Below are 18,137 nucleotides of genomic sequence, written 5' to 3'. Positions count from 1 at the left end.
ATCACATAGTGGGGGGTGAGGGAGGGAAAAGAAGAAAAAGACGCTCTTCTCCCCGGCCTCCATCAACCACCCTCCAGTTCTGGAGCATTCACCCACCCACAACCCACTGCAGAATTAATGCAGGAAGAATCTTTCCTTTAAAATGAAACCACTTCCTGAATCAGATGGGTTTTCTGAATCAGGAACTTCCTTTTATCCTCCTCTCTCGCTGGAGGATCCCAGACAAAATCCCAAGGTACCGTCACTGCTCATTTCAGTCCCTTCAAACACAAATGTGGGCTCAGATGTTCTCCCCAAAAGCTGCTGGGGTGGATTTGCATTGCATATTTGTGGATTTGCATTGCAGAAGTAGCCAAGGAGCCTCTGCTAGGTCAGAGCAGCGTGCACACACAGCTTCCTTCACTGATACAAGCTCATGAGATGTGGTCGGACGGACGAGGAGGGGAAGGGAGGAGTCAGAGGGCAACCCGCCCCCCCTAAAGCTGCTGCGATTTTGGTCACTGGCTCCAAGTCGTTTCAGTTCTGTGAAGCATCTGAGCAAGCAGAAGGCAAGGAGGAACAACACCTTTGTGGAAAACACGTTGGGCTCTTCAGGATGGACTTTTCTCCTGCTGGTAAGCCTTGACCACCTTTTGTCTCTTTTTCTGTGAGGGCTGTGCACCCAGTTTGATGGGGCAGAGCACACCGTGAAATGCCAGCAGTGAAAGTGAATGCTGCTGCTGGTGGCAGGAGGAAAGAGATGGTGGAAGATCCCTGGTGGTACCGTTACTTGCTTGGCAGCCTTGAGCAGCAGGTTTTGCTTTTTCTTGCTCTTTTGGGAGGAAACTCCTTCCAGATCTGGAGAAATGTTCCCACTGACCCGAATGTCTCTTGTGCTCAGAGTGCCTACTGTGCTGGTGATCCTAAGCTGATCTGACTCGGGGATATCAAGGGTTTATGCAACACTTGGGATGAGCACCTATAAGCTTTGGCTTCTCTCCATGCAACTTTGGCATGGCTTGCAAGCTTCTTTGTGGTGTTTCCTTACAGCCTGCAGAGGCTGGCTTGCATTTGCAGAATGTCTCATGCAGTTGGGTTTCCCAGTGCAACAAGCTTGCTGGTCTTTTGGCACTGGTAGCCTCTCTTGCTTATGTTTGTCAAAGGTTAGTGACTATATTCGGGTTCTAACACCTGAAAGTGGCCTGCAGGTGGGCTTGCCTTGTCCTGAAATAATCTAAAAAAGCAGGCGTGGGTGGGGAAGGTAAGCCACATCTGAGGAACTGAGAGAGATCTTGGGTTTTATTTCCTAGTTCGGCAGATGGTGGATAAAGTGGTAGGGATTCAGCAGAGAAAGGGATTCTACTGGACTGAACATTTTCAGCCTCCTGAAGTTCTATGCATCCGTATATCTGAGAGTGGGAAGGACAGAGGCTGAACAAGGGCCAGGAAGAAAAGGGATCATCATGGAATGGCTCTGATGTGTCTGACCCTCTGTCCTAGCCAGCTCTTGTGTGTAGGTAGTGGAACAGAGAATGAAGGGGAAAAAAAGCAGTGCCCACTTTGAACAACTCTTCTGCACCTTTTAGCTCCTTAGTCAAAAGAAAACCAGCATGATCAAACCGTGTACCAGGCTTGCTTGCCAGGGAAATTGGTAGGACCAATTTCTGGCAGAGCTCTTGTCAGCATCTGGCTATTCATGTCGGTGAAAGCAGGGCTCTTTGGGTCACCTGGCCCTCACCACCTGAAAGCCATGGTGGACAAAGCTGCTGCGAGACAAACCAGGCAGGAAGAAGTGGGATACCTTAGGTTTTGCTTCTTCTTTTGGGGTGTGCTTTCTGCAGAAACGGAGGCCCTCAGATCAGATGATGCCACAGTCATTCACCCAAGGTGTGAATTACCAAACTATTTGTCTTAAATTTGCATGCTGCAGTAGTGCGGTGGGGTTATGCACTTCTTCACACCTCTCCCCCCTGGACTGTGCAAATTCTATCTCTGTGAGGTCCATTTTGAATTTCTTCTGGCAGCAGCTGGTGGAGAACTGTGGAGTAGCTGCAAGAGGGAGACAGATTGGGTGGGAGCAGACTGAGGAGCTGGAGAGCTTCCTGCTACTGATCTGGCACCAGCATAGGTGGTGGTCTGCATGGGAGATGACACACAAGCTGTATTAATAAAAATAAATAAATGAATAAATAAAGAACTGAGGTGAAATTCTTCCACCAGACAGCCTCACCCACGTGGGAGGTGCCCACCAGGATGCTCTGCTTGTGTGTTGCTAGGGGTAGGTGTTCCCAAACCCTTCAGCAGCCACATTTGGAGTGTGCTTATGGGCCTTAGCATGCAAATGGCCCAGCTGAACCTCTGCTGTGGGTGGGTAGCACATGGATGGTCTGTAACGGTGCTACAGACACAGTCATTCTTGATAACCTTCTGCTGCTGTTTCTGCAGTCCATCCTTCCTGGGTGCTCACTTCCCACTACTATTCTCCAAATGCCACATTCTCCATTCACGTACTTTTGCCTGGGATTGAAGGCTTAGCACGTGGGCAGCTCTGCACAGCCTACGGCTATGGGAAATGAATTCTTTGTTCTTCTCTTTGCTGGTCACCCAGACTTTTGGGTAACTTCAACCTGCCTTCCAGATGGGGAGGCTGAGGCCATAAGTCTCCACAACAGGAATTGAAGTCTGTGCTCTGTTTTGAGAAACAGCACCAAGAATACAAGCCTGGGCAATTCGCGAAGAACTGGCAGGTCTTCAAGACCTCAGCCTCAAGGTGTAAGTCCCACAAGTGCCGTGCTCATGTGCATTCCTTTCAACATTCGCTCTCTGAAAACAAATTCCAAGCAGCAACTTCAAGTCCTCTCTGGAGAGGATGCCAACCAGCATCGACATTGCGTGTTGTGCGTGGACTTACAGACTTCATGGTGGCAGCATCCCCCCGAAACTTGTGGGTGTTCTTCATCAGTGTGAAATTTCCCTTGTGCAGAGAAGCCTGACAAGGGCTATGCTTCATCTGTGTCCTGATCTAGCCCTAGAGGGAAGTGGAACTTGGTGGTCGTGAGGGCTTTGACAGCTCTGAAAGCCGTTCCCCAGCCCCCAAGGTGCAGGGCTGAATTCCCTGTGCCATTGCAAGGGGCTGGAGTAAACCAGGCAGTGGTTGACTCAGAGCCTCCCTCTCCTGCTGCTGTGGCTCATTCTGAAAGTGGAGAAGGAAGGAGAGGCAAGGCAGGCTGCTCCTAGTCACTCATCTGCTGCTTGCCCAGCTGCCTCTGCTGCTTTCTGTGCCTTTCTGTGGACAGTTCCCCAAATGAGCCTTTTGCATTCACTTCCCCTAATTGTAGACCCCAACGCATACGGTACAGTTGATGAACAGCCTCAAAATAGCCTTCAGCAGAGCATTAGGCCTTCTGTTAGGGAAGCAGAGCAACGTGCAGGAGCTGACCTCATAATTATTTTCTGAGGAAATCAGAGACTTAAGCTGTTTAGGAAACATAGGAAACCTTACAAGCACCCTCTGTGCAACTCTGTGTAAATCACTCTCAAATTTTGCTCCAGGCATCGTTTTCCTTCCTATTTCACCCCGTCTTATCTCTTGATTCCCTCCCCTTCTTCGTGACTCACAGGCTTCTTCTCATCCACCCTCCCCACGCACAGCCTTTCCCACACGGTTCTCATTTTGACACACCGGACAGGTAAATCCCTTGGGGTTTTCAGAGGTTTGGGAAGAAGGGGGACAGAGTTATTTACGGTCTCGGTGGGGGTCGTTTGGGTGAGACGATGCCCTCTGGGAGCCTCAGGTCTCTTTGAGATGCTTTGGGCTGCTTTAGCAGACAGGGAACAACTGAAGCAAAGCAACCAGCCACACCACAGACTTTGTGCATGGGGTGAAGGGAAGGAGAGGTTCCTCAGGTAAGTCCTGCTGCAGTGGTTCATTGGAAAGAAATACGTGACAAAGCGTCTGAGCGAGAACGTGACAAATAATTCCATAATTACCAGGCCCTACATGGGTGAGGGAAATAAAGCTGAGGAGACTGAGAGGCTGGCTTCATCTCCTGCAGACTCCAGACCCAAAGTAAACTGAAAGACCCAGGCGCTGCTCACAGGCAGGACTGACGTTCAAGGGGAAGTCAGCGACGTGCCTGATGAGCAGCAAAGCCGCTGCTGTGCTGCGAGCTGCCGAGTGACACGGGTTTTCCTCCTCTCTTGACCATCCTCAGCAGCGGACAGCTTCTTTCAGCTCTTCGTGAGAGCTGCCCACAGAGCTGGGAGGGGACGTGAGCCTCTGCCACCCCTGGTTTCATGCTGTCTGCTTGCCCAAGCAGTGCTGCAGCCTCTCCCCTGGGAATGCAATGCTTGAAAGCGGCTGCAGGAGAGATGGGGAGAGGCTGCAGCCTGAGAAAGGTGAGAGCACGCCTTTGTGTGATTTAGCTCATGGAAACCCAACCAGCCAGGAGGATGGGGGAAAGATCACAAGGCAGGTCATTCTGAGCTGTTGTGTCCAGGGCAGGAAAGAAAGATATGGACTCCAAGATGACTGCCTTTGTCCCCTTTTCCTTTTGTCTCTCTTGGCTGGTTCCTTCCCCTTTTTCCCCACTCATATTTATAGCAGTTGTTTTGCATGTGAGAGCCACACTAAGAGAATTTCCAAGGCAGCTGGTTCCACTTCCTCTTTTTCCAGGAAGACAGGAGGCCCAGGGGATTTTGGCTTATGAAACAGTGGAGCAGGGCATCCATTAAGTTGCCCTGACTTGCTGGGGAATCTCTCACTCTCAGTGCTCAGACGCAGCAAGGATTCTGGCTGCAAGTTCTGCAGTGAGCTCCCAGCAGCTCCAGTGCCCTCAGCCTTGTGTGAGCCCCCTGTATTTTCCTGGGGCTTACCATCTGCTTTGCCTCTCTGCGCTGCCACCTCCTCTTTCTCCTTGCTGGAGAGGCTGTGCTTCAGCAGGATTATATTTAGCAGCAGCACTGTCACCCCAATTCTTTTAGGTCTTTTATGAATCATTTTGTGGGCTCTGTTGTTATCTGTTTGACTTCCTGTACATTGCAAGGAAGCCTGTTCGTATTTCTGTATTGTCTGTAGTCCACAGTGGGGAGGAAAGCAGATTAACAGCCTCCCACAGATGCTTCTTCTTCAGCAAGGCTTTCATTCCCCAGATCCTGCCCTCAGACTTGAAAAACCTTGATTCTCTTTCTCAACCCATTTTTTGTCTCTCGCTGTGGTGGATCAATCAATGAAGCAAGTGTCTCTTCATGGGAGGCTTGGAGTTAGATGGAGTATTTAGGTCATAGGTTGCTTGAACCAAAAGGCCTTGTACGTAAGGGTGACTGACACAAAAACCACCAAAGAGCATTTGGTAAGACCTCTTCATTGTGCTTGCAATGACTAAAACTGGTTGTGTGGGTGGGTTGCTGGAGGGTTAGAGGTCTACCAGCAGAGATGCTGGCTACTAGGCGGGGTGTATGGGGTTGTGCTGTTGGCTCTGGACTGAGAAACTTTTGCAAGGCAAAGCTCAGGCGCAGGGGCTGCAACAGCAGGGAACATAGATGCTGGAGCATAGAAATCAGAGCTGCTGTGCCATGACCCTTGGAGAGGATAGGCACTGAGAAATTGAGATGGGTTTTCCTGTGATTATGTTGGCCTCAGTACTATTTTCACAGGCACCGGTTTGCTCTTTCAGGGTCATCTGACCTGAACGAGGCTGAAGAGGCTGAAATAGAGACAATAAAGCAGCACAGAGAGGAGCTCTTAGAGGACATTAAGGTAAGGACCATCATGTTCCTCCTGTCTGCCTAACCTTCTCAAAACTCTTCACCAAGGAATCTCTACACATAACAGTTCAGGTCATGAAGAAGTGCTCCTGAGCACTTGCTTTGGCATGATCCAAGCTGAATTCTGAGCTGCTGGCCACCCTGACATATTTGTCACCAGCATTCATCCAACCTGTGCTACTGTCGTCAGCTACCATAATGAGTTATTTGAGAAAGAGTGATCAGTTCATTAACAGGGATGAACTGGGATTGCATATTTAGGGTTAAGGAAATTAGTGTGATTTTAATAGGTCATATTGGCAGAGATTTGGCTCAGCATTTATGATTATTTAAAATTATTGATTACCTTATAATGACATATCAGTCTGAGTTACTGGCTGCATCCCTCTGTGTTTTTCAAACTTTTGTTCCATTCATGGACCTTTGACAAGTCCTCCTTGAAGGACCCAGTCTCTTTTGACAGGTGTGATGGAAGAACCTTCCACACAAGTTTCCATGGTTGAATTGGCTTTTCTTCTTTTCTTTTAGCAGACCTAAACATTTCTCCACTGACTCCTAAACAGTCTGAAAGTGACAGATTCAAAATCAATCAGTAATACCACATCACAGTCATGCATTGGGCTGTACAACTGCTGCTTTTCTGCCTCCATCACCATGGAATGTGTGCTCTCATCTTGCACTGAGTTTACATGCACAGCATGAAGATGTCAGGATACCTGGAGAATGAGTGCAGTATTTCTTTGAATAAAGTAAAGGGTTAAGCCAAACTACCTATCACTTCTCAGGCTTCCAGACTTAGCATTTCTGCTGCAAAATCAGAATGGTGTCTTGCCTCCTCTTGCAAAACAGACTATGAGTATATGTGCATGTTGTTTGCCTGTGCTTGGTTTTTATCTCTTCAGATTTCAGGATGGGCAATGGGCACTGTAGGAAGCATGATATTTGAGCAGAAACACTACATTTTTTACCCACTGTGGGCAGAGAAAAGATGCTAGGCTACACTGATCCATATTCTAAATCCTGAAGCCATTAGCCAGTGTGCATTGTCCAGTGGAGAAAGACGAGTTCAGGTGAATAGGTCCCTAGGAATAGAAATCTTTTCCCATCTGGATTTCTTCAGAATCTATTTAGCAATACCCTTTAACACAAAGACCGGGGAGGGGAGCTTGTTGTCTGGTGGGGGAGAAAGAGGAGGAAAGAGGATGGGTGTAATCTTTCCTGCTGCACTGCCAAGAAACAGTAGAGAAGAAAATAACAACACTGATAATAATTTGAAATTCACGAGCTAAGATCACGTATTTGTGACAGTTGTGCAATATCTAACGCTTATTAAGGAACACGCCCAGCTCTGGCAGACTGACGAAGCAAAACAGAATGAAGGGTCAGAGTAAAACTGAAGTCCAGAAGATCTTTTGAATCATAGGATATCGGAGAACTTCAGTTTCTCTGCTGGGTGCACACCACCACTGTCTCCTCACTCCTAGTTGAGGCAAAATTTGTCATGTAACAATCCTTCTTTCCTTGTCTATTCTGCTTTGCAAAAAGAATAGTTTGAGTGATTCCTGGAAGAGAGCTGTGATGCACTCTGGCTCTGAGGGGGACCCAAATTACAGAAGGGAAACAAGGAGATGCCGTGATCATGGTTTCCTTGGTAACACAGAATATCCAGCCAAGAAGGCTATGGCCTGTCACAAACCTAAAGGAAACTGGATTCTGCAACCTGACTCTTAAAATTTGGCAGTGGTTCCTCTTCTTTTTGTCCTCCACTTTTCTTTCTCCATCTCAAGACAGGTATCAGCTCACTGGTATTGAGTGATAGAAGCATTAAAAACTCTGTTTCACAACGTGGCCATTTCTGGTCCACACTGACCTCCCAGTTACTGGTTCCACTTCCTGTATCCTGGATGTGTAATTAGGCTATGCAAAGCAAAAACTAGAAGGAAATGTGCATGATGTAAGGAGTCACATCTAACATTGTTTGAAGAATTGAAGTCAGCACTGGGGTGAATTCTCAGACTGATCCATGCTGGCTAAGCTTGATTTTCCAGCCCTGAATGACAGCAGACATGGGAATACCCTCTGCCCCTCCATCCCATTATTATTATTTTTTTTCAGCTGGAATCTCTTCTGGATGGGCAAGGTCACATCAAAGCTGTGCATGTTTCACAGACATCCTTGCCTGGTTCTGACAAGCTGACCTGGCCTACTCCTATAACTGAGGGAAGAAGTAAGACATGCTCCTTACATCTGTTGTTTTTCCCTCAGTCACCTTCACTCTCCTGATATTTCTTTTGCAGAAGTTGAAGGAACAGATCGCCCAAGTGTTTGCAGAGATTGAATGCTTCCAAAATGAGGAGAGGCAAGAGACAGACCATAATGCTGGGGAGCAGACCAGGCAAGTGGAACAAGATGGGTATTCCTTTGTTTATAAAGTCTCCCTCTTGATGTTGAGAAAACAAAAGCACCAATGGGATCTGGATCACAACAAGGACAGGAATGATGACAGGAATTCTATTCTCCTCTGAGATTTCTCTTTCTTTCCGGATAGTTAGACATTTTACTTTGGGATTGTCTGAGTTGTCTTGTGAGTGTCCTAAGTGAAACACCTGTATTCTAAGTTTGACTTCCCTTCTTCTTTGTATTTGCAGCAAACTGTCACAGAGGGATAAACTTCTGTCCCTGGGTCGGAAGAAATTCAACATGGACCCTGAAAAGGTAGGATTTGCTCATTCCAGCTATGAGGAGAAAGCTGTGAGGAAGAGGTCCTCATGGCTACTGGTCCATTTGCAGCTGCCCATGCCAAAGGAACTATGTCCAGAGAGTGTGGGGCTGGTTTCCTACCTTACTAAGGCTCCAGTCAGTAGCACCTTCCTTCCTATCCCTGAGTAAAGTATTTTGATAAGATCAAGCTGTGTTGCCTCCCCACATCATGTAGGGCACTCCTCACAGAGGGCATCCTATCAGATGCAAACCAAAGCTAAAAGAAATAAAGGGAGGATGGTTTAACATTGTCAGTGTATCAAGAGACCTAACTATTCCTCAGCCCAGCTCTGGCCTTGTGTGAGGCTGAGAATTGCCTGTAAGGTGATGGAGGAGGATGAGGTAAGGAGAAGGTGGGAAGTTTTAAGAATGTGTCAGGTTCCTTGTTTCATTCAGAATAGAAGTGGCCAACCTGCCTCTGTTGGTTTGGAATTAGTTTTGGTTTCATTAGTACTAGTTGGACCATGGAGTGAGTCTAAATCCTCCACTTTCTGAGACTCTCACCACTGGGGTCTAGACCCCACAGCCTTCAGCCCTCTGCAGAAAGCTCTATATCTGCATTACTAAGTAGAGAAGATGTGAGAAAGATAGTTTTGTCTTCCTTCCACCTCACTGGTGGGCCAGTTTTTGAGCTCTGTAAAGAAAACCACAAACTGCACTGAACAACCGCTCATCAGCTGCTAACCACAGCTAGCAGCTTGGACAGCTGCTGGTCTGAGTGTCAACTTTACATGCCTCCTTCCCTCCTCTGCTGAGACCCTCAGGATGCTTTTCCCAGCCCACACTGCAGCTGGAGTGCATGTCAGTCCCTGGACACCTCTCTGCCAGCAGGAGCTGTTTTAAAGGACTGATAATGGTACTTCCAGCTCACGTGAGAGCAGGCTTCCTTTCTGTCTTTCTGTCTGACCTTGATTTGAGGCCCCAGAGGTGTCTGCCTCTATAGCACTGTGCCACGCTGTGCAGAAATGCTCAAATTAATTCTGACTCCAAACCATTTTAGTGTTATTAGTTCAATGCTGGTCAGCCTGGTCAAACTCCTATACTATGTGTCCAAATTGTTTTTAATTTAGAATAAGCACACCCAGATCTCTGTTTATTGCTCCCCTTTTTCTACATACTTTAGGTTGATAAGTCTTGCAATGCAGGGAACTGTCTTTGCCCCTTCCTGCCAAGGCTGTATTTCATCCAGGCAATGCTGATGAAATGAGTTCCTATCTCCAAGCACTCAGGGCAAGTTCCTGAGTCTAGGGGAGGTAAGCGTCAGGAATACGGCTGAACAAAATCTTCTGGGAGAAATATTTTCTTCTGGAAAACGGAGTTCCACCATCACTGCAATGATTTGCAAAATTAAATTGATCTAACTGAAATTTCATCTGGGGAAAAAGAAAGGAAAATAGTGTGGAGAAATCTCCCAAACATTTCAATTTCTTCTTTTGAAACTGCTTTTTCTTTGGGGCATTATAGAAATAGTTTTTTTTTTTATATATATATTACAAGGCAAAGTGAATTGATTCTGTTGAAGTAGAACATTTTGATGGATCTAAAACAATTTTCATTCCTTTATTGCATTTTGTGAGGAGAGCTGCAGTGTGGTCTGGAGAATTGCAGTGTTCTTAGATACTGTTATGAATCTGAACCAAACCTCAACTTTCTGTAACTTTGAAAATCATGAAATTCTCTCTAAAATGGAATGTTGGCTGGTTTGCACAGCCCAGCTCAGACTCTGTATGTTTTTTTTAAAAAACACAATCCATCCTTACTGGTTTGGGAAGATGGAGTTTAAGAGATTACAGACTTTTCTGTTCTGTGGCCTACAAGAAAATTATGGAGAGAAAAAAAAAAGTCTCAAGCCCACATTTTTGTTTAAATAAATTTTTGATTAGGTCTTCTTATTTTCAAGCAAACTTTTTTTTTTTTTTAAGTTAATTTGGAAAAAAATGGCAATTAGGGACAGAACACTAAGATGCTTTGATTGAAAATATTAAAATGAACACTTTTAACTGCCTTAAATCTACCTGACTGCTTGGACTTTTGGCCTACACTGCCCTTTTTTGTTTGCTTTAGTTTCCCATTCAGTGAAATATTTCTCCATGTCTATAGATGAGCTGGGTGTGAGACTGACCCACTGCAGTAGATAAAGATGGATGGAATAAGGGTGGGGAGATGGCAGTGGCCTCTCGTGGAGGGGCTGGGGACTAGAAGAGGAGACAAAATCATCAAAACTAGTAAAGGCTGATATCAGAATATTGAAGTCCTACCTTTGTGACAGCCCAAAAATCTGTTTGACTTTGCTGTCTTGCTTCTCCTCCCCCAGGGGATCCAGTACCTGATTGAGCAACAGCTTTTGTCCTCAGACCTGCAGGAGATCGCCAAATTCCTCCACAAGGGTGAAGGCCTGAACAAGACAGCCATTGGGGATTTCCTGGGTGGGAGGTGAGCTACCCAGCCAAGATGAGGAGGCCCGTTGGAGGCTCTGTCCTGCCTGGCCCCTCTCAGCCACCCTTTTAGATGACCCCTGGGAGACCACAGGCAGGTGCTGAGACTGACCGTGATCTCACACTGTAGTGGGCTGGATGGGCAGAACACCTTGGAGGATGTCCTTTGGAGTGTGGCTAAGGCTGGCTGTATGGGCTACCTGTCCTTCCATCTGTACTGGAGTCAGTCTTCCCAGACAAGACTGGTGCCCATGCATCTTGGCTCCTTGTTGGGTAGAGGGGATGGGGAAGCTGGGAGGGAGCCAGGTGCATGTCGTCACACCACAGGGCATCCAAACTGAGCAAGGCCAAAGCTCTCTTCTAATCTTTTCCCTCTGTCCTCTCCCAGGGACCCCACAAACATTCAGATCCTCCAAGCTTTTGTGGCATGTCACCAGTTTGCCAACCTCAACTTGGTGCAGGCACTAAGGTGAGTGACCGTGTAGGACGTAGCAGATGGAGCAGGAACCTGCTCAGCCACTGGGTCTTACCATGCAGGAAGGTGATGAAAGCCACACTGGGATGAGATGGGGCTTCCCAAGGCCCTACTTTGTGTGTTGGTTCTAAGCCTGTTTCTCTGTGAGGTGTTAACATAACCTTCTTTGGAAGACCTCTTTCATGGCCTGTAGAAGGTTCTAGCCATTTAGAGAGAAGATGGGTAAAGCGAGGTGGGTCATTTGTAGCTTCAATGGATGGGGGGATTAATATTTTTTGTACCAAGAAATATATCACTCCACAGTGTTCATTATGCCAGTGACAAAGTTAATCCTGTCTTAGAGCAACTCATTCTCTTACAGGCCAGCAGAGCACTCCCTAGGGAAAAGGATGTTTACAGTATGTTCAGTTCAGCTTCCTCCTTTTAGGGAGTTTAAGGCTGGTGAACCCAAGGAATATGTAGAGAGAGAAACAGATCTCCTGCTTCCTGTGCTGTGTTGTTTCTGTGGTGTGATGGGATGCCTTCCTGTATTTTCGTGGTGTCTCATGGGCTGAGGGAAGGGATAAAAGTCCCTTGCAGACCATCTAACCCTCTGACATGCTACTCCTGACAGACAGTTCCTATGGAGCTTCCGTCTGCCTGGGGAAGCACAGAAGATTGACCGCATGATGGAGGCCTTTGCCAACTGGTACTGCAAGTGTAACCCAGGAGTATTCCAGTCTACAGGTAGGTATGGGGAGAAGAAGACCTGTGAAGATGAGATCCACTGTTTCCTAGAGAGAGGAGCCTTCATTCTGTGCATTCACAATGCACAGAGAGCATCACTTGGAAGTGTAGATGCCATCTTTTGTATTCTCTTACCTTAAGTTAAAAGAGGCAGACCAGTTCCTGTGAAGCTTTTCAGTAGGCTGAGGGTCTTCAGTCATCCTTTTGATACTGTGCTCCATCCCATCCCAACAGGGATTAGGCTTGAGAAGTGCTCCCAGCCCCATGTGAAGTGCACCTCATCACAGCAAGGATAGCACTCACAGACGTGGGTCTGTAGAAACTTTACAGCTAGCAGAGCTGTTACCTGACCAGATCTCTCCAGCTTGCCATCATAGAAGACCAGCTCTCCTCTAGCCCTCTCCGTCCTTCTCTTAGCGTAGGAGAAACCTCTCTATTCCTCCTACAGCTGAGGGTATGAGGCTGTTCACCAGAAACAGTAAACCACGCTACCTGTTAGAGTGGGGATTGATTTGCCATCTAAGATGAAAGCCATCAGTCCTCTTTTTCCTTTCTCATTGACAGATACCTGTTATATACTCTCCTTCTCTATCATCATGCTTAACACTAGTCTGCACAATCCCAATGTGAAAGATAAACCCCCCTTTGAAAGATTTGTATCCATCAACCGAGGCATTGACAATGGAGCAGACCTGCCAGAAGAGCTCTTAAAGGTAAGAAACGCTCTGGCCTCCCATTTTCCATCAGTCCTGTTTTCTCTCTGGCTTGGGGTCCACTGAGAATCAAAGATCCAGAGGTCTCAGTGTAATGCAGGTCTATTGACCTTCTGCCCTGTAAGGGCTGCTCAAGGAAAAAGGGCAATAGGTACAAAAACAAATCTGGAAAATATGGAAAAATCTTTGGAGAGAGGCTGTACACATGCTTGTTCATGAGGACATGGAACAAAAGAGACAGGTCTGGAGACATTCAGTGAATAGCAGTATGGGTTTAAGCAAGTTTGTGTTTTTAAGTGTGTCTGTGTGAGAGAGGAACAGATATTGAGAGAAACAGATATTGAGATACTGAGAGAAACACACACAAAGACAGAGCAAGTGTGTAAGAGATGGCCTAAATATACACCCAGTACATGTGGTGTGCAGGCAAGTGCTCAGGGAGTGCGAGACAAAGACAATCTATAAAAGACATCTGTGAGCAGCCCAGGGAGTGCAACACCACCTCTGTGGGAGGAAGTCGGGGGCAGAGCAGCAGGTGTCTGTGTGCTGTGTAGGTCTGGGGCTGTGTGAATGGGGCATCTGCCTTTTTGAGGGCTAGCTGGACACCCATCTGCTTTAGACAGCTTAGAAAGCCCTAGCTTCCTAGGAATTGTCTGTTTCTTGAGGATGTGTGCTTGTGTGGCAATGTTAACGTAGCCCAGACTATGTATCCCTTCCCCTTGTTCACACCTAAATGAATACCTGCAGCTTTCTCCAGTATTCCCATCAGTCGGGGCCTGAATTCTCTCACAGCATGGTATATCTTTGTGCAAGTAGCACCAACAAGCCCCAGCTGAGTGTCAGGGTCTCTTCCAGCATCTATAAAGCTCTTAGCAAGTCCACAGCATTTCTGATCACAGAGCATGAAGGTGCGGAAGGGGAGACAGGGACAGGAGAGGCACCTATTAGAAAAGCTGGAGCTACCAGTTTCCAGGGACTGTGCAGGCACAGGACCTGCCCTCTGAGGCAAGGTGGATGTCGGCAGGCTTATGACATTTGTCTGGTTTCACTCAGCCAACCTGGGCGGAATAACTTGTGCTTTGCACCAGGGAGGCTGCCTGCACCCCATCTTCGTGTTTGTTGAGCAGCATCCCCTTGGGATAAAGGCTTTAGGTTTTTCTCCAGGATGTCATTTATTTCATGCAATCTGAGGGAGCTGTAGTTTTAATTTTTTTTCATGACTTGGGTAATAAGTGATGACAAATGCCAATGATGTGATCAACATCTTTGTACCCTTTGAAAGCTAGTAACATGCCTCTCTGTCGTTCTGCCATTATGAAAGTCACATTTCGTGTAATCATCAATGCCAAATGCCATGGTTCTGCGAAATATGTCTCCTTGCGGTCACGCAGATGCGCGTGTTGGTCTCTGCACACAAGCTCGCGGCAGAGCATTTGATCATTGGATGGTGCACCACCAACCCAGAGCCCAAATGGGGCTGCAGTCTGTGTCACCCACCTCCCACCCCTACACTTCCTCAGTATCACCTCGTTGCCACCGACAGCAGTCCTCGCATGACATGCTGAGGTCAGTCACTGCGGCCTGTTTTTGATACAGGTACGCGGTTTTCTAGTTTTCAAAATGGGTCTATGTTTTCTTTCTTTCTTTTTTCTTTTTTTTTTTTTTTTTTGACACAGGATGCATAAAATTTGCAATCACCTTTGAGGCCCTCTGAGGTGTACATTGAGGGCTGTTGTATCCACATTACTCACCGTCCCCCAGTACTCTCCTCCCCCTTCACCCACCTGCCCCTGTGTAGAGTGAAGGGCCTGAGATGGTTGTGTACAAGCTTTGTCAGAAGTGTGTCTTTCTTTCTTTCTCTCTCTCCCCCCCTCTAATGCTCCGGGGCAGAATCTGTTTGAGAGCATAAAGAACGAGCCGTTCTCCATACCAGAAGATGATGGGAATGATCTGACACATACTTTCTTCAACCCTAGCCGCGAGGGATGGCTCCTGAAACTAGGTAAGGGACGGGACAGGCTTCCTCTAGCTCCTCTGAGTCCCCTGCCCTCGTGCCTCCCATCACAAATCTCCCCCAGGAGCCCACTCAGCATCCCAAAACCCAGCATCTCCACTGTCCTTCCACTGCTGCGGTAGGGTGAGGCTGACACCTGCTGTTGAAATCTGCTGCCGAGCCTGCTCTCTCCTCCCAGCCCCTCTCCTACAGGGTCTCTCTGCTCCAAAACTGGACCCAGAAAGATATCCCTCACCCCTTCCCTTTCCCAGCCCCATCACAGCAAAATTGTCTCCCTGTGTGTTATGTGCATCCTCCATATGGCATCACCTCGGTGGGGAGCACCATGGTTTCCCCCTTGGGGCTGATCTACGGGGAGAGCTGGGACAGGCTGCCTCTGTGTGTGTGTATAGAGCAGGGTTGGGAGGAGGATGGAAAAGCGCGGGACTAATGGCTTTTGAACCTCACTGCCTTTAGGAGGACGTGTGAAAACCTGGAAGCGCCGCTGGTTCATTCTGACCGATAACTGCCTGTACTACTTTGAATACACCACGGTAAAGGCTTAACTCCAGGTTGGGAAATGGTGTCCTGGGTGGTTACAAGCCCCCAAGGGGCCAGGGAGGAGCAAAGAGTAGGGGGCAACTCTGCCCTTCAACCCCATGCTCCCAGACTGAGCTCAAACCTCCCTTCTCTCCCACCCTGTTTCGTTTGCTCTGGACTGGATGATGGGAGAGGCTGGACACTGAAGCTATTGCTGTGATCCCCTGTTAACTAAGCTCCCCATAGCAGAAATGCCTGGGGTCTTCCTAGGCACACTGTGCTCTTGTCACCTCCACAAAGACACACATGTCTGGGGAATCAGAGAGGCTGTGTATAGTAGCAGAGATGTGGGGAACGTTTTGGGTGTTAATTCATGTTTCCTTGCCTGCAGGACAAAGAGCCTCTGGGCATCATCCCGCTGGAGAACCTATCAGTCCGGAAGGTGGATGACCCCAAAAAGCCAGTAAGTCTCCACTGCTTGGTACTCTGCCAAAGCAGGCTCTTGGGTGGTCAGTGGGAAGAGAGGGTGCACACACTGGGGAAGGCTGAGGTGGCTGGGGGCACGCTCTGGCTCTGGGGAGGTGGGTAGTGCTGTGGGGTTTGGGGACGTGCCCAAGAAGGAGCTTTTTTTTTTCTCTCTGTTGATACTCCACCTCTCCATGAAAGCTCTTTTAGTGTCCAGCCCTTCATAGGATGCATGTGTTTACCTCAGAGGCATGGTTTGGAGATCTAACATAAGGGGATTCTTGGGGCAGGGAAGATGAGACTATTGCATTTCAAAGACAGAATGCTCTCCTCCCTTTTGAAATCTCTCTGACCCTGTCATCCATGGCTGAAAGCAAAAAAGCTTCCTTGCTTCCCCCTGTCCTCTTCTGCAATTCCATTTTGTTCCCTTTCTGACAGAACTGCTTCGAGCTCTTCAATCCCAACTGCAAAGGGCAGAAGATCAAAGCCTGCAAAACAGATGGAGATGGGAAGGTGGTTGAAGGCAAGCATCAGTCCTACAAGATCTCAGCAGCCACACCAGCAGAACGTGATGAGTGGATTGAGGCAATAAGGTGAGGAAACCAGAAGTGGAAGCCTGAGCCTGTCTTTGTCCAGCCCTGGGACAAACAGCCACACAATTTATTTGGCTACCAGGGAATACAGCCTAAAAAAGAGAGTGGGGAGAAACATTTGCAGCCTAACAACTGCTTGATGTTGAGGGGTTTTGAGTCCCCTCATGGAGAATCTCTAACCATAGCTAAATTCTCCCCTACTTGCAAATTTCTGGTCTTACTTTTTGGTGAGCTCTCTGGGCAGGTTCAGGTAGGTCGCCTGTGCTATCCTCCAGCATTAAATCTCTTGCTGTTGCTCTCATTTCCTCCTGTTTCCAGGACCAGCATAACACAGGATCCTTTCTATGATCTGGTCTCCGCCCGAAAGAAGAAGATTGCCAACAAAAACTGAGCCCTGACCTGGTCACTGGCAGCAAGAAAATGTATTTGTTGGGCAGCCTCCCTCTCATGCAGGGCACTTCCAGTGAAGAAATTCAGAAATACTGGCTCCCTCTGCCTCCCACATGGTAGGAAGATGACTGACAGGACAACATAGCAGATTTGCTTCTTCCTTTTCCAACCTGAAGGCAGAGGCACTGGGTGCAACCCGCTGAGGACTGTCAGAGCTGTGGGCAGAGCATTTCCCATGTCATGACACAAAGGCTCCACAGTGTCTAGCCTTTGGGTTCTTCCGTATAGCTCCAGGCATGAGGGACAGGATTTGAGGGGAGAAGAGAATGTCTCCAGCATGTCTCCAGCCCACAGGCAACCCCTCCAGCTATCAGATGAGGCCTGGTTATTTTTCTGAGGAACCATGTAGGTGCTCTCAGGCCAGCAAAGCATGGTCCGGTCAGTTGCAGAGTAGAAAAGCTCCATTGGTTTCTCTTCCTTGAACAGAAATACAGTGGTTATAGCGAAGGTGCCACTGATAGTTAGGAACTCCAGGATGAAATCAGAGGACAAGGGAAGATAAGAAACCTTCTGTTCAGAAGAGAGCCCTCCTTGCCTCTTTTTATAGCCATGGGGGCTGTAATCCTGGAAAGCCCCTGCTCTGCAGCTGGGATACAGGTTTTAGGAAGTAATTGTTGTTAGATGGGGAGATAAGGTGTGCACTGAGTGCACAGAGGCTGCTGGGCCAGGGAAGCAGCTCTGGGTCTTGGTCTCTCTATTTTAATACTCAGGGACCACCACAGGTCCCCCCAGGGAAGAACCCCAAACACTAGCTCTCCTCCTGGCTGATGGCTTCTCAGCAAACTTTGCTTCCTGGCACCAACCCAGAGGCCCAAACCGTGCATCTGAAAGGTCTGCAGCCAGCAGGCATGACAAATCAGAGGTGCGTACGCACCACACACACAGAGGCAAGCACACACAGAGGCATTCCCACCTTCACAGACTGGTTTCACCTGGCGCCTGCTGCTTTTGTCTCTTGTGTGAAGAAATAAAAGTGTCTGAAACAAGCCGAAACCTCAGGGCAGCGCGATCGTTTTCGTGATAAAAGCAGAGGATGTGAGATAAGACGTGTCGTGTTCCTGTGTGCAGCAAAGCAGCCCGAGCACCGCCGCAGCTCTGCAGTGCACCCAAGATGCAGGAGGGCTGAGCGCTGGCACAGGCAGGCAGCTCTTGGGAGAAATAAATGGGACAGGAGGAAAGGTGAAAAGGGGAATGGAAACACTCTGCGAGCTGGGAATGGCATGGATGCAAGTGCTAGAAAGC

At 48.0% G+C, this 18,137-nt stretch overlaps 1 protein-coding gene across 1 annotated transcript; it reads left to right on the top strand.

Annotated features, from left to right (window-relative positions):
• The first annotated feature begins 371 nt into the window (after positions 1–371).
• Positions 372–17,888, top strand: CYTH4 (cytohesin 4). The gene is made up of 13 exons (XM_027450266.3): positions 372–614; positions 5,655–5,737; positions 8,043–8,140; positions 8,394–8,460; positions 10,820–10,938; positions 11,329–11,409; positions 12,029–12,141; positions 12,706–12,854; positions 14,745–14,856; positions 15,325–15,401; positions 15,779–15,850; positions 16,291–16,445; positions 16,764–17,888. The coding sequence occupies exons 1-13, from the start codon at positions 416–418 to the stop codon at positions 16,834–16,836; spliced, it is 1,398 nt and encodes a 465-aa protein (XP_027306067.2). The 5' UTR covers positions 372–415; the 3' UTR covers positions 16,837–17,888.
• The last annotated feature ends 249 nt before the right edge of the window (positions 17,889–18,137 follow it).

Source organism: Anas platyrhynchos, chromosome 1 (assembly GCF_047663525.1).
Source record: "Anas platyrhynchos isolate ZD024472 breed Pekin duck chromosome 1, IASCAAS_PekinDuck_T2T, whole genome shotgun sequence".
Classification (NCBI taxonomy): domain Eukaryota; kingdom Metazoa; phylum Chordata; class Aves; order Anseriformes; family Anatidae; genus Anas; species Anas platyrhynchos.
The sequence above is the reverse complement of the archived record's forward strand: the minus strand, read 5'-3'. Positions and strand labels throughout refer to the sequence as shown.